Source organism: Sus scrofa, chromosome 6 (assembly GCF_000003025.6).
Source record: "Sus scrofa isolate TJ Tabasco breed Duroc chromosome 6, Sscrofa11.1, whole genome shotgun sequence".
Classification (NCBI taxonomy): Eukaryota; Metazoa; Chordata; class Mammalia; order Artiodactyla; family Suidae; genus Sus; species Sus scrofa.
The window spans coordinates 48,135,365-48,160,032 of record NC_010448.4 but is presented as its reverse complement, the minus strand read 5'-3'; the positions used below and the strand labels follow the sequence as shown (position 1 = coordinate 48,160,032).

Sequence of the window (24,668 nt, the reverse complement as noted above, 5' to 3'; positions counted from 1 at the left end):
AGAGTTGTAAGCTTGCTTCAAGAGCCCTGCATGCTCAAAAGAGAATTAGTTTTTGTTTTTTGTTTTTTTTGTCTTTTTGCCTTTTCTAGGGCCGCTTCCGCGGCATATGGAGGTTCCCAGGCTAGGGGTTTAATCGGAGCCATAGCCGCTGGCCTACACCACAGCCACAGCAACGCAGGATCCGAGCCGCGTCTGCAATCTACACCACAGCTCACGGCAACGCCAGATCCTTAACCCACTGAGCAAGGCCAGGAATCGAACCCGCAACCTTATAGTTCCTAGTCGGATTCATTAACCACTGAGCCACGATGGGAACTCCTGTTTTTTGTTAAAAAAAAAAAAAAAAAAAAAAACTCTTTGCAAAAAAAATTTTAATTAAAAAATAAAAATTAAATTTTAAAAATAAATAAATAAAAAACCTCTTTGTGGAGGTCTTGTTGCAGAGCAAAGGAAATGAACCCGACTAGGACCATAAGGATGCCGGTTTGATCGCTGGCCTCACTCAGTGGATTAAGGATCTGGCATTGCCATGAGCTGCGGTGTAGGTCGAGGATATGGCTTGGATCCTGAGTTGCTGTGGCTAGAGAAGAGGCCGGCAGCTGCAGCTGCGATTCAGCCCTTAGCCTGGGAACTTCCATATGCCTTGGGTGCAGCCCTAAAAAATCCAAAAAAGAAAGAAAGGAAGGAAGGAAGGAAGGAAAGAGGAAGGGAGGGGAGGGGAGGGAAGGGAAGAAAAGAAAAAGAACAGAACTCGGACCAGAAAAACTTTCCCTTCTCTGTGAGCTCCGATCATCCATCAATCGGAGATGGCCTTCCCTGCCTGAGCCGCTGCTCCCTCAGGCTAAGCTTGCAGCAAGGAGGTAGAGCCGTGCAACAGAGCCTTTGCTTTAAAGGGCCTGCTGACTTGGGTGTGGGACTCTTCTCTTATGATGGTGAGTCAGGGAACTCTGGTCATCACTCTTTTTTACGGCATACAAAAGTTCTGGGGAGTTCCTGTTGTGGCTCAGTGGGTTATGAACCAGACTAGTATCCATGAAGATGTAGGTTCAGTCCCTGGCCTTGCTCAGTGGGTTAAGGATCCAGAGTTGCCATGAGCTGTGGTGTAGATCACAGACACGGCTCGGATCCCAAGTTGCTGTGGCTGTGGCATAGGCCAGCAACTGCAGCTCCGATTCGACCCCTAGACTGGAAACTTCCATGTGCTGTAGGTGTGGCTCAAATAAAAAAAGTTCTGCGGCCAGGGACTGAACCCTCACCACAGCAGTGACAACACTGGATCCTTAACCTGCTGAGCAACCAGGAAACTCCTGGTCATCACTCTTTTTTTTTTTTTTTTTTTGTCTTTTGTCTTTTTTGTTGTTGTTGTTGTTGTTGTTGCTATTTCTTGGGCCGCTCCCGCGGCATATGGAGGTTCCCAGGCTAGGTGTCGAATCGGAGCTGTAGCCACCGGCCTACGCCAAAGCCACAGCAACGCGGGATCCGAGCCGCGTCTGCAACCTACACCACAGCTCACGGCAACGCCAGATCGTTAACCCACTGAGCAAGGGCAGGGATCGAACCCGCAACCTCATGGTTCCTAGTCGGATTCGTTAACCACTGCGCCACGACGGGAACTCCTGGTCATCACTCTTTGATAATCCAGCCAGTACTGTTCCTGTAATGACTCACGGATGTGAACAGTGATGGTTTCAAGACTCTGGGGTTGGTAAAGCATCCTTGATGCCAGGAAGAACATCAAAGGGGGAATCTGTGGGATCCACTGCCTGCTTTCAGTTTTTACGCAATAGTCATTGATCAAAAACCGAGATGAGGGAGTTCCCTTCGTGGCGCAGTGGTTAACGAATCCGACTAGGAACCATGAGGTTGCGGGTTCGGTCCCTGCCCTTGCTCAGTGGGTTAACGATCCGGCGTTGCCGTGAGCTGTGGTGTAGGTTGCAGACGCGGCTCGGATCCAGCGTTGCTGTGGCTCTGGCATAGGGCAGTGGCTATAGCTCCAATTCGACCCCTAGCCTGGGAACCTCCCTATGCCGCGGGAGCGGCCCAAAGAAATAGCAAAAAGACAAAAAAAAAAAAAAAAAAAACCGAGATGAGCGTAATGCATCTTCCCCTCTTTGCTTTTAAATTGTGTTCTGGGAATTTCTGTTGTGGCGCAGCAGAAACGAATCTGACTAGTATCCATAAGGATGAGGGTTCGATCCCGGGCCTCAATCAGTGGGTCGGGGATCCGGCATAGCCATGAGCTGTGGTGTATGTAGTTCGCAGACACGACTCGGATCCTGCGTCGCTGTGGCTGTGGTGTAGACCAACAGATGTAGCTCTGATTCGACCCCTAGCCTGGAAATATCCATATGCCTTGGGTTTGGCCCCAAAAAGCAAAAAAAAAAAAAAAAAAATGCATTCTATTCCCTCATCAGGCTGCATAATTTGTTCAAGGCAGCAAAGACTCAGTCTCTGAACACCCAGTTGTCTTTGAAAGAATAATGGGCTAGTGTTGATAGCTGCTTTTAATCTCAATTTAAAAATTATTTGAGGGAGTTCCCGTCGTGGCTCAGTGGTTAACAATCCGACCAGGAACCATGAGGTTGAGGGTTCGATCCCTGCCCTTGCTCAGTGGGTTAAGGATCTGGCGTTGCCGTGAGCTGTGGTGTAGGTCGAAGATGCGGCTCAGATCCCACGTTGCTGTGGCTGTGGTGTAGGCCGGTGGCTACAGCTATGATTCGACCCCTAGCCTGGGAACCTCCATGTGCCGCGGGAGCGGCCCAAGAAATGGCAAAAAGGACCAAAAAAATAAAAATAAATAAATGTTATTTGATAGTAGGCTTTTGTTTCAATGTCCATATTCCTTAATGGCAGTTAATCCTCATGACTCAGAAATGCAATACAGTGAAACGTGAAAGGAGACTTTGTATGTACATGTATTTATTCAATATATAGTAAGTACCCTTTCACTGAAAAGAACATGTGGGATCCCCTGGCTGACAATCTAATAAAAGGACTGCTAAGAGTTCCCTAGTGGCACAGCAAGTTAAAGATCTGGTGTTGTCACTGCAGTGGTGTGGGTCACTGCTGTGCTTCGGGATCCATCCCTGGCCCAGGAACTTCCACATGCCATAGGCACAGAAAAAATAAATAAATAAAAGAAGAAAGAAAGAAAGAAAAGAGAGAGGAAAAAAAAGACTGCTACATTAGTTCATTTGTTGCTACAGTCTCATGATTTGGCTCATTTCCAAAAGTGCTTGGGCACGTTCCCAGCCTCCTCTCCACTAGAAAATACAGAGGAGGAGCGGCAGAGATGGGCTGGTGTGAGCTTTTCATATTTTCAGTGGCAGAAGTAGTATGAAATGTGTGGTTAACAGTCTTAGGATGGTTCCCAAATTTAGGAAGGTTCCCCCTCTCTGCCAGATCTTCCTCAGACTTGTTCCATCTCATCAGGAAAGAGGTGCAGGGAGTTCCCATCGTGGCTCAGCAGAAAGGAATCCAACTAGGAACCATGAGGTGGCGGCTTCGATCCCTGGCCTCCCTCAGTGGGTTAAGAATCTGGCGTTGAGCGGGCTGTGGTGTAGGTCGCAGACGCAGCTTGGATCCCGTGTTGCTGTGGCTCTGGTGTAGGCCGGCAGCAACAGCTCTGATTCGACCCCTAGCCTGGGAACCTCCATATGCCACAGGTGCAGCCCTAAAAAGACCAAAAAAAAAAAAAAAAAAAAAAAGAGTTGCAGCAATTACTCCACGCTGAGCCTCCAATTCCTCTGTAAAACAGATTCTTTCTGCTCTGAGTCTGTCGGTGTGCCTGCCAGGGACAGTATTTGTGTCTAGTAGCAAACCCTGATTTTTGGTAGAGAAAGAGACACCCCTTGGCCCACATATTCCATGTGATGATTTGGACAGGCTGACCTAACCCCTGCCACACCCCAGACAAACGGCCAACCCTGGCCAGCAAAATAAGCCATACCGGAGTTCCCTTGTGGTGCAGTGGGTTAAGGATTGGCATTGTTGCTACAGAAAGGCAGGTTCAATCCCTGGCCCTGGAATTTCTATCAGCATGTCAAAAAAAAAAAAAAAAAGCCATAGCCATACCACCCAGTGTCTAGTTCAAGCAAGGCCATGTGACGAGCCATGGCCAGTGAAACCAGCTACATATGAAGTCATCCCAGAGACAATGGGAGGCAAACACTGAGCCTCTGAATCCAGCCCTACTGAAGCTCCACCTACCACAGGATTTTTGTTTTTCATAAACTAATAGGTTTTCTTGTTTATTTATTTCTTTATTTTATTGTTGTTATTATTTTTTGTCTTCTCAGGGCTGCAGGTGCAGCATATGGAGGTTCCAGGCTAGGGGTGGAAGCAGAGCTACAGCTGCCAGCCTACACCACAGCCACAGCAACAGCAGATCCAAGCTGCATCTGTGGCCTGCACCACAGCTCAGGGCAACGCCAGATCCCCGATCCACTGAGCGAGGCCAGGGATTGAACCTTCAGCTTCCAGAATATTCATCAAGTTCGTTACCGCTGAGCCACAAGGGGAAATCCTCTTGTTTACTTAAACCACTTTGTTGGTTTCTGACCCCGGCAACAGATCCCTGTCTATTATTCTCAGGAGACAAAAATCTCTCCCCTCAGCCCCAACACCACATACAAAGCACTCAACTTAATGAGTCAAAGCTGATCAAAATAAGAGCCTTTATAGATGTCTCAGGAAAGACAGGGAGAGGAAAAAAGGATATAAATAACCATTACTACGTACAACTTCCGGAGGTAAAATTCTCCCAGTCACCCCTTCCACCTTGAACGCCAAAATGTCTGAAGCGGAGAATACAAAAATATCCAGGTTCCATCTCCAAGTGCTGATGGAGAAGGGGCAGGTTAAGCCTAGAAACAGGATGAGTAGTAGGCATGAGTAAGGGCTGGCTGCCCCTGTGCCTCCCCCTTCTCTCCCCAGTGAGTGGAAATCAGTGGAAAAGCTCTGGCAGAGGCTCCCCACTGCGACCTCTTGCGGCCCATAGGTCATCCAAAGAGGAGGTGCCAAGTAGCTCAGAACAACAGCAAAAGGGATGCAAGATAGAACTAACTTAAGTCAAAACTGAAAAGTGGGCTTAAGGACCTTCCAGAGACTCCACCCTCCTCATCTTACAGATAAAGGAGAGCTACAGGAAAAGGACGGGATGCCTCTGCCCTGGGTGCCCGGTATGCGCATAGGGAAGCCAGGTGGGTAACTACCTCCCGAGCGTAGATGGAAGGAGCAGATATGACATAAACTGAACAAGAGTCTCCGTCTTCGGCGTGATTCCAATCTGAGGACGGGCTATGGGAGGAAAAGAGTGTAAGATCCAGACCCCCTTTTTTTTTTTTAATTTTAAAAAATATTTTTTTAGGGCTGCACCTGCAGCATATGGAAGTTCCGGAGCTAGGAGTCTAATCAGAGGCAGATCCGAGCCGGGTCTGCAACATACACCGCAGCTCACAGGAACAGATCCTTTAAATACTAGTCGGGTTCATAACCCGCTGAGCCACAACAGGAACTTCAAGATCCAGACCCTTTAAATTCTCGCATCTTGTTGTCCCAACCACCACGGAGAGGCACCCAAAGCCAACTAGGCGAATTGTGAAACACCCAACCAAAAAAAGGGTTGGAGCTGGGCGTAAGAGAAAAGGACCAATCGGAAGTCCCATCAAGAAATCAGATCAGGAGTTCCCTTCTGGTGTAGGTTAAGATTCCGGCCTTGTCACCACAGCTGCTCGGATAGCTGCTGTAGCGTGAGTTCTATCCCTGGCCCGGGAAACTTACACCTGCCGAGGGCGCGTTCAAACACCCCCCGCTGCCCCCCCCCCAAAGGAATCTGGACAACTACATTATGAGATGGATAACAAGCGGCCAAGAGGGACAAAGCTTAGGTCTTCGGCCAAGCCCCTCACCTTGGCCCATCCTCGGAACCCTCCTGGGTCCTCATGTTGTTGAGTGCATCAGGGAGCGCATGGACCGATGGTTCCGGGGTCCCCGCCAGCAAGCGAGACCCAGTATCTCGCCCAGGGCCACGCCGTCTCACGTGAACCAGCAAGAGCGCAGCGCCGGCCAAGCCCGCGGCCACCAGCAGTCCCAAAGCCGGGGGCAGAAGAAAGCGCTGTGGGTCCCCGTGCCTCAGACCCGGCGAGGCCGCGGGCAACGCGCCCGCGCTGCCGTCCGCGCCGTCGGGGTGAACCGGGAACTCGCACCGCGCTCCCATGTAGCCGGGCGCGCAGGCGCATACGAGGCCGGAGAAGTGCGCGTAGCAGCGGCCGCCGTGGGCGCAGGGGCGCGCGGCGCAAGGGTCGGCGCGCTCGCGGCAGTCGCGGCCGCCGAAGCCCAGCGCGCAGGAGCAGCGGCGCGCGCCGCCGCCCTCCAGGCAGGTGCCGCCGTTGGCGCAGGCGCGGCCGGCGCAGTCATCCAGGTCGTGCTCGCAGCGCGGCCCCGCGAAGCCGGCGCGGCAGCGGCAGCGCAGAGCGTGGCCCAGGTCCAGGCAGAGCCCGCCTGTGGGGAAAGGGGCGTCAGGGGCGCGGCCAGGGGTGGAGGGTCCCGCAAGCCCGCCCCCGCTTCTTTGTCTCGGCTCAGTAATCCCACCCCGACCCTTTCTCTGGGTCCACCCTCTCTCTTCTAACTCAGGCTTTGGGAGTGCACCTGGAAAGCCGGCCCGCTTCTTTTTTTTTTTTTTTTTTGCCGGCACCTGTGGCATATGGAGATTCCCAGGCTAGGGGTCTGATTCGAACTGTAACTGCCGGCCTACACCACAGCCACAGCAACGTGGGATCCGAGCCGCGTCTGCGACCTACACCACAGCTCACGGCAACGCCGGATCCTTAACCCACTGAGCAAGGCCAGGGATCGAACCCTCAACCTCATGATTCCTAGTCGGATTCGTTTCCATTGCGCCATGACAGGAACTCCCATCCATCAGAATTTTCATCTCATTCGCTACTGTATCCCCAGAGCCTAGAACAGAGCCTGGAACACAGTAGATGCTCAATAAATATTTGAGATAGGAATATCACCTCTATCACCTCGCCTGTTTTACAGAAGAGCAAACTGAGGCTGGGCAGAGGGGGACGATCACCTCCCAGGCCACAGGGTTCAAGGAGGCAGAGCCAGGATTCCCACCTGGGACTGTGAGCCAAGCCTTGCTCTTGCCCACTGACCGTGCAAGGACCTCCCACCCCACCCTCCTCCTCACCATTCCGGCATGGCTGCAGACTGCAGCGGTCCACCCTCTTCTCACAGTTGGAGCCTTGGAAACCAGGTGGGCAGTGGCAAATGTAGGCAGAGTCTGGGTCTGCGCCTCCCACACACAAGCCGCCATTGAAGCAAGGTCCATCCGCACACGTCACCCCGCTCACCTCACACCGCAGCCCGTAGAACCCACGGGGACAGGTGCATTCGAAGGACCCCAGTGTCTCCTGGGCAGGGGCAAAAGCGCCTTGGAGCAGAGGCTCCGGAGGCCCAGAGAGATCCCACTCCCACCTCTACCCCTTGGTCCCGCCTGTCCTGTCTGCCCTCCTCGATGCTGGCCACATAGCCCAGGCCTACGTCCGGTTCCTAGCACTAAACCTGTCTCCTCCATGCAGCCTTCTCGGATCTCCTCTTTTCAGACCCTCCCCCTAACTTGAACAGGGTCACTCGCTGAGCCACAGTGGTGCTGCCCAGGGAACCCACACTGGGCTCCCTCCCACCACCAAACGTTCCCTTACCCCGGGCCACTCCTCTGGTCTCACTTCTCCAGTCACCTCCTCTCAGCCAAATCGGACTTCAGCAGCCCCAGCCCCAGCCCAACTCCAGGAAACCTCCTCTGATGACCCCCGCTCCCAATTCCAATTATCAACCCACCTGGCCCCATCCCCCCTACCTTGAGCCCCAAGCTCTCTACTCCACGGTGGGGCAGTGTAGCCCCATGGGACCCCTCATCATTCCCACGTCCACATCTTTAGGTGCCACCCACTGGCTCTGCTCTCTGCATTGCCATTCCCATCACTTCATCCTACTTCAAGGCCCTAGATGCAGTCTGGACACCTCCGGGAAGCCCTCCCTGATAGCTACCCCACCCCACCCCCCACACTGTTGTCTCATGGAGCCCCAGACAGGGAACTCCCTGGGTAAAGTACCGCCGAGGACGAGGTGAGGATGATACTGACACTACAGCTGCCCCCGTTGGCACACGGGTTCCCATCACAGGGCCCAGGCCCGGGTACGAGGCATCCAGTGGTGGCCGAGGATGGGCCCCTGGGGCTGAGGCAGCTGCTGGTGGAGACGGGGACTGTGCAGAGAGGCCCAGTCCAGCCGTCCAGGCATCGACATTCATCGGGCTGCTCACAGAAGCCGTGCTCTGGGCTGCAGCCTGCTCGACATGTCGTCACTGTGGGAGGCAAGGCAGAGGGAAGAGAAATATTGATGAAAGGCAGAGTCAGGAGGATAGGAATCAGAGAGATTACTAAGCACTTTCCATCTGTCTTGTTTCATCTTTGTGACTGACAACCCGCTGGGCTAGATGGCATTGCGACCCCCAGTTTACAGACAGAAAAACTGGGGCCCTGAGAGGCAGATTGATGATTTGAACCCAGGCCAATGAGTTCCAAAGTCTGTGCCCTTGGAAGGCCTGGGAGCTCCCAAGTCTGAAATCGGAGAGAGAATGAAGGAAGAGGATCAGGGATTGAGTAGGGATTCCTGGCCTTTCAGGGGAAACGGGAGAGCCTTGGATTAGGGCCGGTCTGGGAGGATCTAGCTAAGCCTAGGAGTCCTGGGGCTTTGGTGGGGCTCAGACATTGGGGGAGGGGTCTGAGGGATCCTGAGCTCTAGAAAGCGAGGGAGTCCGGAGTGCCATCGAAGACAGGGGAGATGGTGGACCCCCTGGGGGGAGGATGGGAGGAGCTTCCAAAGCTCCTGGATGGGGTAGGGAGGGCCCCAGAATTAAAAGAGTTTTAGGGTCCCAGCATCTGGAAAGGGGTGTGGGTATAGATTAGAGAAGGAACTGGGGGGGGCACCAGGATGGAAAATGGGTGTGGGGTTCCTATTTGGGGAGACAAGAGTGCTGGAAAGAGAGAAGGGGTCTAGAGCGACCAAGAAGGATGGAGAGAAACCTAGTCCTCAGTTTCCCTGAAAGTGGCAGCTGGATCATGGGAGCGCGCTGAAGACCATGAGTGGAGCTGGGGGTGAGGGTCGCTTTTTAGGGCCAGGGCATACGGAAGGTCCAAGGCTAGGGGTCGAATCAGAGCTACAGCTGCTGCCCACAGCCACACTGGATCCCCGACCCCACTGAGGAAAGCCAGGGATCCAACCCGCACCCTCATGGGTACTAGGCGAATTTGTTTCCACTGCGCTGCAACGGGAACTCGAACCCCCAGCTCCTTGAAGCGGCAGCGGAGCTGCTGAAGGGAGCTGGTAATGGTGCCAGGTCAGCAGCATGCCCTGGATCCCTGGAGAGGTGTGTCTGGGGTAGCTTTGGAGGGGTTCTCGGGTCCCCAGTTCCCTGAAGAGGGCAACTAGGTTGTGAGAGGGGCATGGGGGCCGTGACGTGGTGGGTTGGGACTGAACGCAGGACTCACGCGGTGCCTCGCACTCGTCCTCAACCGGCGCGCAGGGGCGCAGTCCCGGGCCGCAGCGCGAGGTGGCGCTGCGCGAGCCGCAGAAGCGCGCGCACGCGGCCCCGATGGCCGGCGGCTCGCAGCGCGCGCGGTAGGAGAAACGCAGCTCCCAGGCTCCTGCGCGTTGCACGTCCCGCGCCCACGGGCCCCCGGCCGCCAGGCGACGCCGACCGGCCACCCGCGCCAGCAGGCTCCAGGTGGGCCCTGCGGGGAGAAGAGAGAGGTGCTGGGGTGCGGCCCGACCAGTCTCGAAATAGAGATGAAGCGCGCAGGCTCGCACTTTCCCTGCCCCTCTTAGCGAAGTCAAAACATCGGTTTTGAGTCCTGAAAAGTTAGCAAGCCTGCAAACTCCCCCAGTGTGTCCTGAGATCTTTGAAGTCGCGATCCCGATGACCATAATGATGATAACAGTTCTCCCATAGAAGCCGAAATGCCTCTCTATATTTTGCCCCAGAATCCTCGTACACTGAAGTAGTGAGGAGGCCTCTAACCCCCTGGGACATTTGAAATCTCTATATGGCCAAGAGGCAATGAGCGGTCTTTGAAGTGAGGTCAAAGCACCCCCAAAGCGTGCCTCAAGATCTTCCTATATGAAAATGGTGACAGAACCCCCACTTTGGGCCTTCTATAGCCACCAAATCCCCCTCGAAGGTTAAGACCCCATCTCTCTCCCTGAAACCTCTGTGGTGAGACTGCAACATCCCAAAGAGCTGTCTAGGACCTCTCTAGGGACAGGGGGACAGAGCTGTGTGTACAAGAGCCAGAAAGAATTCATATTGTACCCTGAGTTCTCAAAATCATACAGCAAGATGACAGGACTGTGAGATGCTATGTCCTGCTCTGCCAGCACCATTCTAAGGTAGTAAAAGAGCTCCTCCTCCCCCAGCCCTGCCTGGGATCTGGGCGGTGGATGCCTACATCCAGTACCAGGACATTTCAGCATTGACATGCCGGAGTCCTGGGGCTGTCAACACGCAGCACCACACTCCAGCAGCTGTGATGACATCATAGGTCCATGAACACCCCACCCCACAGACAGCCCCATGTCACTCTCCTGGACCTCACATCAGGCCCCAACTCCCTGGACCCCCCACATCCTGCACTGCTGTCCCAGGACTAAAGACATTTACCTCCAATCTGTTCTCCTAACTCCTCTCTCCAGGTTTCAATGATAAGCGAGAAGGTGCCCTGATGGGGTGGCAGAAGGGGAGGGAAGGAAGGAATGAAGACAGTGGTAAGGGCAGGTACTCAGAGGCCAGACTTTAGGGGTTAAAAGCAGTGACCACTCTGGGAACCAAATAAGCAAGGCACAATTTCCAGAGGGAGTGGCCCAGGGAAGGAATGGCTGTCTTGGCTTTCTTTTCTTTCTTTTTTTTTTTTTTTTTTTTTTTTTTTTTTTTTTTTTTGGCTATGCCCACAATGTGTGAAAATTTTCAGGCCGGGAATCAAACCCATGCCACAGCCGTGACCCAAGCCACAGCAATGATAATGCTGGACCTTTAACCCATGGAGCCACAAGGGAACTCCCCATGGTGATCCCATTTTACAGCTGAGGAAACTGAGGCTGGAAAAGGGAAAGTCACTTGCCCAAAAGGACAAGGGTCTGGAATTCAAAAACAGGCCTTTTCACCTTCGTGCTTTTGGGGTTGTGGGGCAGGAAATAGGATTCTGGAGGCGGAAAACTCATGGATACAGGCCCCACCTGAAAGGTCTGAGAAGACATAAGGTGAGAGGATATTGGGTGTGGAAGGGTCCCTAGGTGGAAGGAAATTTGGGGATAAAGATAAAGGTACATGTTTAGGGATCCCCAAGGAACAGAGGTAAGGTTCTGTGAATTGAGGATTTATCTAGATGAGTTTGGGGTTCTGGGAATTCGGGGGCCCCAGCTGCAGGGCTGGGATTTGGGATCTCTAGAGGGCAAGCTGGAGTCAGAAAATCTGCAGTCAGTCCCCAGTGGGTAAGGTTTATGGGTCTGAGAATGTGAGATTCCAGATGATGGAGTCACTGGCCCGGGAATTTGGGGTTCCCAGGGGGGCAGGGGTGGGATCTTGCAAGTTGGAGGGCAGAAGGCAGTGGAGGTTTGGGGTAAGACCGCCAGCAAGCAAGTGCCCCAGGCCAGGTCTCACCGGCCAGGCGTCCCGGAAGGGTACACGCATGAGACCATCCGGCAGCGGCAGGTCAGGCGCTGTAGCTCCAGGCTGCGCAGTGTAGATCTGTCCGCGCGCACTCAGCGCCGCGCCCAGAGTGCACGGAGACTCGGCGGCCTCCTCGGAGATCCCCGGCTTCAGGCAGACCCTGAAGAAGAGGCGGCAGGGGCCCCCGGCCTTGCAGGGGGACCGAGGGGCCCCGGGGCCCGGTCCCGGCCCGAAAGAGTGGATCTGCAGCTCGAAGACACCGGCCAGCTGTGCCTGGGGTGGAAAGGGGCAGTGTCAGGGGACGGCGGGGACCCAGGCGGCTCATCGGCCCCGCGCCCCCTCCCCAAGACCCCTGGGTCGCACCGCTCCCATCCACCCTTTTCACTCCGCTCTGACCTGGGGAAGGAAAAAGAGAGCCAGGATCACCGTCGGGGACAGGAGCTGGGGCATCTGCGAGGCGACCATGGCCTTCCGGAGGTCTTGGGAGCCGCAGCTGCTGGCTCAGGGGCCTTATATCTGAGAGGACAGCCCCGCCCCTTCGGGCAGCCGCCGGCTCCAGGGGAGCCTAGGGGCTGAGGATAGGGTGGGCTTGGGGGTTAAGCTTGAGTGCAAGGCTGGATAATGATTTTAAGATTCTGTGAGGGTGCGTCCGCTGCTGGGGCGTGTACACGACCGATCGTCTAGATGAGGTTGTGAGGCTCCAGCACGTGTGCCTGAAATGGAACATGATGAAGCCTCTGCGTGAGGTTGTAAATAATTCTAAGATTCTGTGTGTGTGTGTGTGTGTGTGTGTGTGTGTGTGTGTGTGTACACGCATCGCACACCAGCATGGGAAAAGGGAGATGTGCATGCTCTCATGGCTGCGTGACTTTCGGAGAGTGTGGGTCTCTGTAGATGTTTCTCTGTGCAGGTGTGTGAATATATGTGAGATCCTGGACCACGGAGTGCGGTCCCAGGAACCTGTGACTTTGTGGTCTGTGCAGGTTCCTCTAGATGGCTGTGTGTGTGTGTGAGTGTGTGTTCCCTTCCCCAAAACAAAGCCACCCTCCCAAACGTCGTCCGTCGCCTCCCGGCTGCCCCAGACGCCTGGCCGAGGAGCCGCCGCCGCAGAGGGGGCTCCCAGCTGTATGTAAATGCCGCCATCTGCCGGGCGCCGTGCCCCGCCCCCTCGGGCCGCAGCTGGGCTGCCCGTTTGGCCTCCGGAAGGTGTGAACGGCAAATGGGCAGGAAATTCCGTCCTCACATATCAGGGGCCCCGAGTCCTCACTCGGGGATGAATGGGGGAGGCAGGACCCCTGCGCGGTGCAGAAGCCCCTTAGTATTCCAGGACCACCGCAAGGAAAGCCAGTGAGGAGCAGATGTTCCAGCCTTCTGGTCATAATCATTTCCGCGTGCCAGGTGCTGAGCAAAGCCCTTTAGATGGAGCAAACCTTTTTCCCCTCAGAATAAAATGTAATACTTAGAGGCTAATACTTATAGGGGAAAATACAGGTTCAATTATATACGTACATATTTTTCTTTAGGAGAAGGTGCTCCATAAAGCAGAGCCCAGCAGAGCCAGGCGTTGAGTACATGCTTAGTAATTTTTAAAGAATGAGAGAACTCCATCTAAACAGTTTTCTTGGAGTTCCCTCTGTGGCGCAGCAGGTTAGGGATCTGGGATTGTCACTACTGCAGCTTGGTTCAAACACTGGCCCGGGAATTTCCACATGCGGCGGATGTGTCCAAAGAGGGAAAAAAAATGCCAAAAAAAACCCCAGTTTTCTCTTAATCCCGAGGACGGGAGTCACGGAAGGGTTTTGAGCAGGGGCGAGCCATGGTCAATAGTGCAGAACATTCCAGGTTCCTTCACACAGGTTTTCCCTTTATTTATTTATTTATTTATTTATTTTTGCTCTCTAGGGCCAAACCCACGGCATATGGAGAATCCCAGGCCAGGGGTCAAATCAGAGCTGTAGCCACAGTGTTGCAGAAACAGTGGCAGTGGAAAGAGACAAACAGCACTCGGAGATGCGGAATACCAAGGTTTATTCAGCATCCGTGTGGGCTCCGAGGAGTTGCCCCAGAGTCTGAGCACCAGGTCTTTGTTCTGGATAACTTTTATATAACACAGACCTCTGGGTCTCAAGGTTTTCTCAAAGTTTTCCCTTGTAAGCCACCCCAGCCCTCCCCCTTCTCCAAGCAGACAGTGTTCCTGCCTAAGAAACTGAGCATGCAAGGTCACAAAAGCAAAACTGGGAGTTCCCATCGTGGCACAGCGGAAACAAATCTCACCAGCATCCATGAGGACTCAGGTTTGATCCCTGGCCTCACTCAGTGAATTAAGGATCCGGCATTGCCGTGAGCTGTGGTGTAGGCCAGTGGCTACAGCTCTGATTCGACGCCTAGCCTGGGAACCTTCATATGTCGCAGGGGCAGCCCTAAAAGAAAAAAAAAAAAAATTGAAACTGATAAGCACCAAGGACACAAGGCATGTAGTTGCTACAAGTTTATAAGAAGGGTGATATGTAGCCAGCAAGGCTGCTGACAGGCATGTAGCCGCCTTTTCAGCTGGGGGGGGGTCATTTTTCTAGTTAAAACTCTTATTCATTCCCCCTCTGAATGTTCAGGGTGCATCTGCAGCCATCAGGGATCATCATCAGTCATTACCCGTTGGTGACCTTTGATGAGCACGACTTTCTTGAATTTCCCCCAGACAAAAGAAATGAGTAGAATAAAGCAAAGTCCATGTGACCCCCTGACCCGACCCGGCTATTCGGATGAATGGGTCACATGAGGAAATGGATCTGAGCAGGGCCAAGGGGTCCAGATGAATAACTGTAAACAGCAAATATAAATGTCGGGCAGAGGATAACAGTATATGACAGTAAGAAAGTCTCTATAGAAAACAAGACAGTCTGTTTCCCCAGGCCAGCCGACTCCTCGAGCTTCGCCTGTGCATCAACTGACCAGCTTCTGGGGTGGTCGGAGCAGGGCTTCGAGATGGTTGTCTCTCCCTCTGTATTGTCAGGCGTAGAGGTTTCTCCGGATCAAGGGCAGCTTCCCATTCCCCACAGTCGTCACTTCGGCCAGCCGGTTTAGCTCTGGAGTGATGGACCCAGGCATCTATTCCTGTCACTTTAAGAGCAGTGGGGGAGTTCCCATTGTGGCTCAGTGGTTTGCGAATCCGACTAGGAACCATGAGGTTGTGGGTTTGATCCCTGGCCTTGCTCAGTGGGTTAACGATCTGGCATTGCCCTGAGCTGTGGTGTAGGTCGCAGACACGGCTCGGATCCCTCGTTGCTGTGGCTCTGCATAGGCCAGTGGCCACGGCTCCGATTCGACCCCTAGCCTGGGAACCTCCATATGCCATGGGAGCAGCCCAAAAAAATGGCAAAAAGACAAAGGAAAAAAAAAAAAAAGAGCAGTGGGGGTGGTTAAGATTGCAGTATAAGGCCCTTTCCATACTGGCTTTAAAGACTCCTTTTTCCAGTCCTTTATCCACACCTGGTCCCCTGGCTTGTGGGCATGCACTGTTATGCCTAAAGATACAGGCATTCTGTGACTCATTTGTGTATTTTCGAGATAATGAGCCCCAACCCTTGTAGTTGTTTATGAAAATCTAAGCCTCCCAATTCTCTGATGTTTCCTCTCAAACTGTTCAATGGAGGTGGCCTCCCATATAAGATCCAAATGGCAAGAATTCTATTCCCACTCGGGGTGAGCATCTCACTTTGAGAAGGGCCACCAGCAGCATGTCTGCCCAGGGCAGGCTGGTTTCCTGATCTAACTTTGCAAGAGTCCGCTTAGGAGTTCGGTTCATGTGTCCTACTTTCCCTGAGCTCTGAGGGTGATAGGCAGAATGTAGCCTCCACCGGACCCGTAAGGCTTTCGCCACCTGCTGCACTGCCTCAGCCACAGATGCTGGTCTGTTAATTGTCTGACCCAAGGATCAGAGGCATTCTGTATCTGGGAATGACGTCTCTCAGGAGTGTCTTGGTCACTTCCCTTGCCTTTTCGGTTTGGGTGGGAAAGGCTTCTACCCATCCTGAAAAGGTGCAGACAAAAACTAGCAAGTATTTGTATCCCCTGCTCGGAGTGACTTCAGCGAAGTCCACTTCCATATCCTCAGATGGGGACAGTCCACAGTGTTGTGTCCCAGCTGGTCTGCTATGCCCCTGGTGAGCATTATTTTGCAGACAAGTTATGCACCATTGGGAGAGAGAGGAGCAGCGAGCAGGAAGACATGTGATAAGGTAGTAGCGGCAGTTTTGCCCACATTCGTGTTGCTGGGGGACTAGCTTGTAGGCCAGCTGTTCCGGAACATAGACTTGACGGTGGGTCCCATCTTAGTTTTGGTTCCTCCTTCCTCTTTCATCCATTTTTCTTCGTCTGGAGAGTACTTGGCGACATCGGCACATCTCGGGCCAGCAGAACATTCGGTGTATCTGACGCTGCCCCCGGGCTGCTCGTCTGCAGGCTGCATCAGCGCTATCTTCCCTTTCGCCACTGGACTGCTTCCCTTTTGGTGGCCTTTGCAGTGGATAACTGCCACTTCCCTAGGTTCCCATTACTGCTCCTAGGAGCTTTAGGATTTCAGCCTGGTTTTTCATTCCTTTTTCTTCAGCAGTAAGGCGTCCTCTCTCCTTACCTAAGGCTCCGTGGACGTGTAAAGTCACAAAAGCATACCGTGAGTCGGTACAGATATTAACTCACTGGTCTCGGCTGAGCTCCAGCGCTCTGATTACTGCCCATAATTCTGCTCTCTGCGCTGACCAGCCTTGAAGACGTGCATCCGCTTCCAGCCCTTCTGAGTCAGACACCACAGCATATCCTGCCATCCCTTTTCCATCCTCCATGAAGCTACTTCCATCTGTATATAAAACCGGGTCCCGATTTCAGAGTGGTTTAATCAGTTAAGTCAGGCCAGCTGGAAAACACCTCATCCAGGACCTCTAAGCAGTTATGGTCGGGGGGCCCTGCTTCATCTGGTAGAAAGGTGGCTGGGTTCAGAGTTTGTACAACTTCCAGCCTTACCCACGGCGTCTCACACAGTAACCCTTGATTCTGAGTCATTCGTGCACGTGGAAGCCAATAGTGGCCCCCATTGCTTATCAGGGTTACAACTGAATGCAGGACTTTAACGCTGAGGTTTTGTCCCAGTATCAACTTATCAGCCTCTCTTACTAACAAGGTGGTAGCTGCCAGTGCTTGGAGGCAGGGAGGCCATCCGGCTGTCACTGAGTCAATGTATTTGGACAGATACACCACCAGTCACTGTCAAGGCCTGAACTCTTGGGTAAGGACTCCCAAGGCCATCCCATTCTTCTCATGAACAAAGAGGTTGAATTCTCTCGGTTACATCAGGAAGCCCTAAGGCTGGAGCCTCAGTGAGTTTGGATTTGATTGCCTGAAATGCTGCCTCCTGGCTTGGTCCCCATTCAAGGGGAGCCTTTTCTTCCCCTTTTAGGGCCTCATACAGAGGTCTGGCTAAATCTGAAAACTCAGGGGTCCATATCCTGCAGAATCCCGCTGCCCCTAGGAACTCACAAACCCTCCAGTGGGTGGTAGGGGCCGGGATGGCACAAAATGCGTGTTTTCTCTCAGTTTCCAACATTCATTGGCCCCACGTGATGTTCAAGCCTAGATCCTTAACTTGTTTCTTGCAGATTTGTGCCTTTTTCTTTGATACTGGTACGCTGCTTCCATTAGCAGGGAGAGGAGAGCTTTTGCTCCCTCTAGGCACTGAGCCTGCGTGGTGCTGGCCAGCAAGAGGTCATCAATGCACCACAGCAAGACACAGTCTAGTTTTCCAGGAAATGCAGCCAGGTCAGCGGCCAGGGCGCCGCTGAAAAGAGTGGGCGAGTTCTCAAATCCTTGTGGGAATCTCGTACAGGTGAGCTGCTCCTTTGTCCCTATGTGTGGAGTCTCCCATTCAAAGGCAAAGGCTGACTAGCAGGCGCCACTTGGAGGCAGAAGAAGGCAAGTGAGTCCAGGCAGGTGAACCACTCAGCAGGGGAAGGGATTCACCCCAGCAAGGCATACAGGTTGGGCACAGACCAGGGCAATGCAATTGATGTCTCCTTTATGGCCCTCAAGTCCTGAACCGGGCAATGGTCTTGTGTTCCCGGCTTCCTTGCATGTAGTGAGGGGGTGTTCCAGGGCAACTGGCACCTTATTAAAAGTCCACGCTGAAGTTCCCTGTCCAGGTGAGCCTGGATGCCCAGTCGAGCTTCTCTGGGAATCAGGTATTGTTGCAGTTTTACTGGTTGGGCTTCAGGCTTCAGATCCATTCCGATAGGAGTGGCGTCTTGCAAGCCCAGGAGGGTTCCCCTCGGCCCAAACCAGTGGGTACCCAGCCTCTAGTCCGAGGGAATAGCGCCATTCCTCCTTGCTCCTCACAAGAGACATGATTAAGGGGGCGGGGGTGTCTGTCAATGTGAGGCGAGCTGGTCCATCTGTGGTAAAGGAGATTTGAATCCCCATCTCGGCCAGCAGGTCTCTTCCCATCAAGGAACTGGGCAGTCGGGCAGGTAAAGAAATTCATGTACTACTTCATGGCCTCCTAACACCTTCGGGTACCACAGAAGGGTCTGCGGGTTTGGTTGCCTGTGGCCCTGATGATGGGAGTCTCTCTCCCCGAGAGGGAGCCATGGGTTGTGTGACCACTGGATGTCGAGCACCTGTGTCTGCCATAAAGTCTACGGGTCGGTCCCCTACTTGAATTCTGACCATGGTCTCTAGGGGCCCCGTTGGAGAGAGCCCCATCCCCACTAGTCTGACTCCGCATCGGCTAAGCCAATCCAATTCGTGCTAGATGGCTCTGGTTGGCACCGGCTAGGCAGGGGTGCCGCCTTGGTCTTCCTCTCAGGACAGTTGGGTTGAGGCATTCAATTTTCCAGTGCCCCTTCTCTTTGCAGTAGGCACGCTGATTGTGCCCATGGGGGCCCCTTTTTCCTGGCCTTGGGCCCCATGGTTTATGGGGGGCCCCTCTGGGGGTACCGGTTTTGACAGGCTGATGCCAGAAGGGCAGCTTTTTGTTTCATTCTCTTTTCCATATCGTGGCAGAACCTTGTTGCCCATCGCTAGTAACTTTGTGGCATTTTTTCCTGCAAATCCTTCTAATTTCTGTAATTTTTTATGGATGTCTGATTGGGCTTGTCCTACAAAGGCAGCATTTATGATCCGTTGATTCTCAGGGGGCTTAGGATCAAAAGCGGTGAAGACTCGAAAAGCCTGCCATAGTCTTTCATGGAAGTTGGCCGGGTTTTCATTGGCTTTTGCAGCATCTCAGTAGTCTTGGCTATGTTAGGCTTTTTAGCCCCAGCTTTTACCCCCTGTAGGAGGGCCTGTCCATACCTCTCTAAATTATTTCTTCCCCCTTCGATATTGGGGTCCTAGCGGGGCTCTTCCTCTGGGAAGACTTTCCTTACTCAGTTTTTTTACATCTAATTGATCCCCTGGGGCATAGGTTTGGAGCCATTTCTGGGCTTCTGTAGCAATTTGTCAGTGCTCCTCAGTGTTAAACAGAGTAAGAAGGAGCTGCGGGCAGCCCACCCAGGTGGGGCGATGTGTCCGGAAAATGGACTTTATAAGGTCGATTAGTGTCTGGAGCTTTTCAGAATATGAGCGGGTATGATGTTTCCAGTTGAGGAGATCAGTCGTAGAAAAGGGCTGGTAGTAACAGACTGGTCCCCGCTCCTGTATGGTCCCATCGGGGGCACTCTGCTGTGGTCCCCGTGTTTCCTGCAAAGGCATTTGTAGTGCAGGGGTGGCTGCTCCCTGGTTTGACTGGAGGCAGCTGCTCACAGGTTCTGGTCAATCTGGCTGCGGCGACAGAAAGTGGTGGGCTGTCTGACAGCTGGGGACCTTCAGCCCCCAAAGGAGGGGCTGGTAGCACATCGAGAGGTGGCACGGGGACGAGTCCTTGGCCTCTCTTTGAAATATAGGTGGCTCCTTTTCTCGAGGCAGTTTTCTTTTTGGACTGAGCTACTAGGACCTTACACTTTCCCTGGCCTGTGATGCAGAACCGAACCCAAGGAAGCCTCAACTGGGCAACTTCTAACCATTAATTGATGTGTGGAAATTGGTCTGGGTGTCCAGGGTCTCCTGTTAAGACCTTATATACTGCTCGAACAGTGGGCATATCCAAGGTCCCTTCCGAGGGCCACTCCAGGGTATAGAGAGTGTGCAGTTTTCCAGAACTCAGTTTCACACTGTAATCTCCAGAAAAAATTTTAACCATACATTCTAAGACAGTGGGTTTTGAAGCCAATTTACCCATTGTGTGAATTCCCACCCTGTGACAATGTCGCAAGACAAACAGCAGGGGGCACACTCACTTTCATCCGCCTGACTGGCGGGCGGGGGCGGGAGTTAAGGTGCCTCTTGGCCTGTGGCTGGTCCGTATAAACCCCGGACCCAGACCAGTCTCACAGGGAGGGAAGAGAACCCTCAGAGCCTGGTACAGCCCTAAAGCCTTATGGAACTGCAGGCTCCATAGTCCGAGAGCACAGGCTCTCATTCTCTCCAGTCACTCACACACAGACACCAGAATTGACAAGCCACCCAATCCCAAGGGAATAAATCCTGTCCTGAGTGACCTTCTGGTCACTGAGAGGTGATCAGTCTCTCCTTCCGCCATATGGCAGGTCCTGACTCGGGCAGATGTCCCCAGGGCACTCACCAGTCTGACGTCCTGTCCTGGAACCCGTTTCCACTCTTCTGAGCCCATTCGGGAAGCGGCATGAGCCGGGAGGGTACGGCCCAGTGAGAGTTAGGGTCCGGCAAAACGGCCGGGCACACGGTATCCGCCTGTCAGCAGGCCGGTGACCGCGGCCCTCCCCGGTTCCCAACAACGGTGGCACAAGGGGCCAACTCGGTTGTTGGCTTCCCAGCCAATGCACCAGAAAATGTTGCAGAAACCGTGGCAGCGGAAAGAGACAAAGGGCACTTGGAGATGCGGAATAGCAAGGTTTATTTGGTGCAGGTGCGGGCTCAGATGAGTCCCTCCAGAGTCTGAGCACCAGGTCTTGATTAGATAACTTTTGTACAATAGACCTCCAGGTCTCACGGTTTTCCCACGCAAGTAGCCCCAAGCCCTCCCCCTTCTCTGAGCAGTGTTTCTGCCTAAGAAACTGAGCAAGCAAGGTCACAAAAGCGAACCTGATAAGCAACTAGGACACAAGGCACGTAGTTGCTACAAATTTACAAGGGTGATATGCAGCCAGCAAGGCTGCTGATAGGCATGTAGCTGCCTTTTCAGCTGGCGGGGGGGGGGGGGGTGTCGTTTTTCTAGTTAAAACTCTTCAGCAGCAATGCCAGATTCTTCACCCACTGAAAGAGGCCAGGGATGGAATCTGTATCCTTTTGGATCGTAGTCAGGTTCATTAATAGCCGAGCCACGGAAGGACCTCTGGTTTTCCCTTTACTTGAAGTATTCTTTCCACTTGCTCCTCTGTTTAATTCTGTTCTCACCTTTCAGATTTCACTTCCTGTAGGAGGCCTTCCCTAACACTCGCCAAGGAGGTTGGGCATCTTCGGTGAATTCCCATAGCCCCCCCATGACTCCTCTATCCTTGCCCCATTTTGGTCTGCTTTTTTTTTCTTTTCTTTTGTTTTTAGGGCCACACCTGTGGTGTATGGAGATTCCCAGGCTAGGGGTCGAATCGGAGCTGTAGCTGCCGGCCTACGCCACAGCTACAGCAACGAGGGATCCAAATCTCATCTGCAACCTACACCACGGCTCACAGCAACACCAGATCCTTAACTCACTGAGTGAGGCCAGGGATCGAACCCACAACCTCATGGTTCCTAGTCAGACTCGTTAACCACTGAGCCATGACGGGAACTCCAATGAGGTCTTTCTTTTTAATTAATATGAGGTCTAAGCACAAACCTGACCATATTCCTCTTGAGCATAGATTCTTCCATGGCTTCCCAGTACCTCAGGCCTCTAAGATTCCAAGGTTGACATTTAAGGTCTTCCCTCCACATTCTCCTAACAGGTTCTAACAAACATACAGCCAGACTTCATGGACCTTACTGGGAAGTAAATTAGGCCCTGTAACAGGGGTAGGTAGAGTAGTGGACCTCCCACCATAGGAAATATTAAATGGAATTTGGACAGCCACTAGCTGTGGAAAAAGGCAAATTCCTGCCCTGGATAACGACTGGGGAAGTAACAGATTCCAGGTCTGAGATACTTCAAAAATTTTTAAGATCCTAAAGACAACCAGCCTTTGGAGTCCCCATTGTGGCTCAGCAGGCCAGGAACCCAACTAGTATCCATGAGAATGCAGGTTCGATTCCCCCTGGCCTTGTTCAGTGGGTTAAAGATCTGGCGTTGCCTCAAGCTGCAGTGAAGTTCATGGATGCAGCTTGGATCTGGTGTTGCAGTGGCTGCGGCACAGGCCAGCTGCAATGGCTGATTCAACCCCCAGCCTGGGAACTTCCATATACCATGGGTATGGCCCTAAAAAGACAAACAAACAAAAACCCAAAAACCAAAAACAAAACCAGAAAGAAAGAAAAAAAAAAAAAAGTTTTTATTGAGGGTTTGTGCCAAGCGTGATAGTGGTTCATGTGAATTCGTTCCCGTTTGCATGTGAATCCCTTACTTTAAGAGATTCCTGAAATTCCCGTTGTGGCTCAGTGGTTAATGAATCTGACTGGGAACCATGAGGTTTCAATCCCTGGCCTCACTCAGTGGGTTAAAGATCTGTGTTGCCGTAAGCTGTGGTGTAAATTGCAGACACGGCTTGGATCCCCTGTTGCTGTGGCTGTGGTGTAGGCCATCGGCTACAGCTCAGATTAGACCCCTAGCCTAGGAACCTCCGCATGCCGCAGGTGTGACCCTGAAAAAAAAAAAAAAGAGAGAGAGAGAGCAAGAGAGAGAGATTTCCAAGCATCTCTTGGGACTATTTTAGAACTTCTCTTTTTTTTTTTGTTTTTGTTTTTTGTCTTTTTTTTTGCTATTTCTTGGGCCGCTCCCACGGCATATGGAGGTTCCCAGGCTAGGGGTCTAATCGGAGCTGTAGCCACCGGCCTACGCTACGCCAGAGCCACAGCAACGCGGGATCCAAGCTGCGTCTGCAACCTACACCACAGCTCATGGCAACGCCGGATCGTTAACCCACTGAGCAAGGCCAGGGACCGAACCCACAACCTCATGGTTCCTAGTCGGATTCGTTAGCCACTGCGCCACCGAGGGAACTCCAGAACTTTTCTTTATGTGCCAACCTTAGACCCCACAGAAAGCCATGCTAAGCTAACTATTTCCCCCGCCCAGCATGCCAGGGATCAGACCCAAGTTGCAGGTGCAACCTAAGTCGCAGGTGCAGCAACACCAGATCCTTAAGCAACTGTGCCAGGCTCGGGAGCGAATGAACCCACATCCCAGTACTCCTAAGACACCACTGATCCCTTTGAGCCACAGCAGGAACTTCCCGAGTTGACATCTGAGCAAAAACCTAAAGGGGAAGGAGTGAGCTATATGGAACTTGAGAAGAAAACAACCCTGGCAGAGGGAATAGTAAGTGCAAAGGCCCTGGGGTGACCAAGCCTGGCACAGCTGGATATCCCCATGGCTGCCTCGCTTCAGTCTGACCTCTGCTCAAACACACCCTCCCAAAGGCCTTCCTTGACGTTTCTGTTCAATCTAAAATGGCACTCCAAATCCCAAGCACTCCATCTCCTTACCATCCTTCTCTTTATGCATTTATTTTACCCCGAGAAAGAAACCCCCAACCATTTTCACTCTCCTCCATGAGAACATCAGCTCCTTCAGGGCAGAGCTTCTTCTCTAATCTGTTCACTGATGGAACCTTAAACCTGGCAGTCGGTGCTTAGGAAATATTTGTTAAGTAAATGAATGAGAAGTCTCATTAGTACACTCTTATTAGTGAGCAAACTGAGATGCTTGAGACCTTGCCCAGGGTCACAGGGTGACCTGAGAACTCAGCGCCTGCTGGGACAGGCCTTAACTCTGGCCCAACCCCATCCCCTGGACGATGCCCTGAAGCAGACAAGCAAAAAGCATTCAGTATAAACATCCTAGGCCATGTCACGTAGCAGAGTATCTCAGAGGCCTCCCGTCCAGCTTTGAGCAGGTGTGACCTGACAGAAAGCATCATCCCTGAACTAGCATCGAGGTGGGGGAGAGGCCTGGGGGAGCCCACTGGGCACCAAAGCATGTGCCACCAGAGTGCTAGCTTAAGCCCCAGGGGCCACGGGCCAATGGACAAACGTCTTTCCTCCATCTGTGCCCTGGGGGTGGGCAGATCTGAGTCACATTTCAAGAGGCTCCTCAGAAGGCTCCACAGGTCACCCTTTGTGGTGGGTGAGCACTCGCGTGTGGCTCCCCCACCCACAACCCATGCTCCCCAGGTTCACGTTCTCCAAATACTTTCAGTTAGGAGTTTCTAACTCTCCAAGTCCCATGCAGAGAAAACGCAGGGCCTCCCTCCCTCCTGAGAACATCAGGAACCTCCAGGATTACAAACAATACACCCCACCTCCAGGTTTGGAAGGCAGGGGTGGGACTGGCATGCAAACATTATTTTTTTTCTTTTTAGGGCCACACCCATGGCATATGGAGGTTCCCAAGCCAGGGGTAGAATTGGAGCTGCAGCTGCCAGCCGACACCACAGCCACAGCAACACAGGGTCCAAGCCGCATCTGTGACCCACATCGCAGTTTGTGGCAACCCTGGATTCTGAACCCACTGAGTAAGGCCAGGGATCAAACCCACATCCTCATGGATTACCAGTCAGGTTCTTAACCTGCTGAGCCACAACAGGAACTCTCACACTTTAATTCTTTATAGACATCTGTGTGCCTCTTAAAAACATCTGGAGTTCAGAGGTTCTGGCCCATGCGGTTTCAAACATACTGTCCTCTTACTCCTCCCAACCTCTCTGCTAAGGTAGGTATTAGCACCGCCCCCAGCTAGAGA

General features: G+C 52.9%; 1 protein-coding gene across 1 annotated transcript; it reads right to left on the bottom strand.

Moving 5' to 3' along the window:
* DLL3 (delta like canonical Notch ligand 3) lies at positions 4,660-24,295 on the bottom strand. The gene is made up of 11 exons (XM_013988565.2): positions 20,400-24,295; positions 14,684-14,851; positions 12,131-12,447; positions 11,726-12,007; positions 10,730-10,787; positions 9,561-9,803; positions 8,154-8,374; positions 7,199-7,421; positions 5,910-6,501; positions 5,214-5,298; positions 4,660-4,865 (listed from the first exon to the last, which is right to left on the bottom strand). The coding sequence occupies exons 3-11, from the start codon at positions 12,197-12,199 to the stop codon at positions 4,860-4,862; spliced, it is 1,779 nt and encodes a 592-aa protein (XP_013844019.2). The 5' UTR covers positions 12,200-12,447; positions 14,684-14,851; positions 20,400-24,295; the 3' UTR covers positions 4,660-4,859.